Here is a 1,286-nt window from a genome sequence, read left to right as displayed (position 1 = left end):
TTTTTTTTTCTAACACAGCGCTTGGTTTTTGACCTGCCTGTCTTCCACCCACTAGTGGACCCTTTATCTGGTGAACTGGATGTGAAAAGAGCATTTGCAAAATGGAGGTTAGTGCTGACAATTTGATGGATAATTTGAGAAGTTGGTTCCATTCTTCATCATGCTTTGTTCTTTTCAGGAGAAACCATAATCACATATGGCAAGTGTTAATGTACGCTCGCAGAGTGTTCTACAAGATTGATACAACCAGTCCTCTGAACCCTGAGGCTGCAGTGCTGTGAGTATCTTCCACGTGTATGGGCATGGCCTCTTTAAGAGGTTTTGGCATAAAAAAAAAATTGGTTTTTTTCAGAAACAAGAGGTTTGTAAAATTCTGTCCACTCGTGGTCTCTGCCTCCAGGCTTGGTTGTGTTAGGAACTCAAGTGGGGGTTTGCCAAGTCTATGCTTCTAGAGCAAACTTGTGGCTCCTTGCAGTTACTTAACACTACTTACTTCTGTCTTGCAGGTATGAAAAGGATGTTCAGCTGTTCAAAAGTAAAGTGATAGACAGTGTCAAACTATGCAGTAGTCATTTATTTGATCAGCCCAAAATAGAGGACCCCTATGCAATCATGTGAGTACTCTGAGCAAATTCACCCTGTCCTAATGTTTTGAGAGCAAGCTTTGGTGTAGTTGCTGATGGCAACCTTTCTCTGTCAGGCTAACTGGCTTGCTTGTGTTATAGAAAAAAAAATCTCAGAACAATAACCAAACAAACCTCAGAACAAACAAAAAGCCCTTAAACATCCACCTCCCTCAAGCAGAAATGCCCATGAATTAATATTGCTTTCTGGCTTTCCTGAGCTCAGTTTCCATGACTGTAGCTTTGGTCAGAGTTGTAAAATCCTTCTAAAGCTTGCATGCATGGGGGATGGAGTAGTCAGCTTCATGATGAATTGTTGAAAAGATCCATGACAATATGAATTTAGTTTTAACTATATGTTTTAACACCACTTTAATTTACTTAAAATTCAATGAACTAAACAAAGGAAAATCACTGCTTTCTGCTCTCTTTGCTGTAGTTTGCGAAAATGCCAAGTAAGAGTAAACTATACTTTTTCCATAGTTTCTCTCCATGGAATCCAGCTATACATGATGAAGCTAGAGAGAAGATGTTGACTCAGAAGGTACGTGCAAAGTTCACATTCTCACTCTAGGAAGGGTTTATTGCCTGATAGAGGAAGAAAGATTCTCTGTCTCTGTGTACTAGAGAGACCTTTTCCCATCCCTCTTTTGCCTCAGCAGG

General features: G+C 40.1%; 1 protein-coding gene across 1 annotated transcript; it reads left to right on the top strand.

Moving 5' to 3' along the window:
- Nucleotides 1-9: 9 nt before the first annotated feature.
- On the top strand, nucleotides 10-1,197 carry LOC102034151 (AKT-interacting protein-like; the record flags this gene model as incomplete). The annotated part of the gene is made up of 4 exons (XM_005431577.2): nucleotides 10-107; nucleotides 179-277; nucleotides 507-614; nucleotides 1,107-1,197. Coding segments are annotated over 4 exons (396 nt in total), but the record flags the coding sequence as incomplete, so codon positions are not given.
- Nucleotides 1,198-1,286: the final 89 nt, after the last annotated feature.

The sequence above is a fragment of the Geospiza fortis genome, unplaced genomic scaffold (genome assembly GCF_000277835.1).
Source record: "Geospiza fortis unplaced genomic scaffold, GeoFor_1.0 C13500880, whole genome shotgun sequence".
In the NCBI taxonomy this organism is placed as follows: Eukaryota; Metazoa; Chordata; class Aves; order Passeriformes; family Thraupidae; genus Geospiza; species Geospiza fortis.
This window is presented reverse-complemented; position numbering and strand designations above follow the sequence as displayed.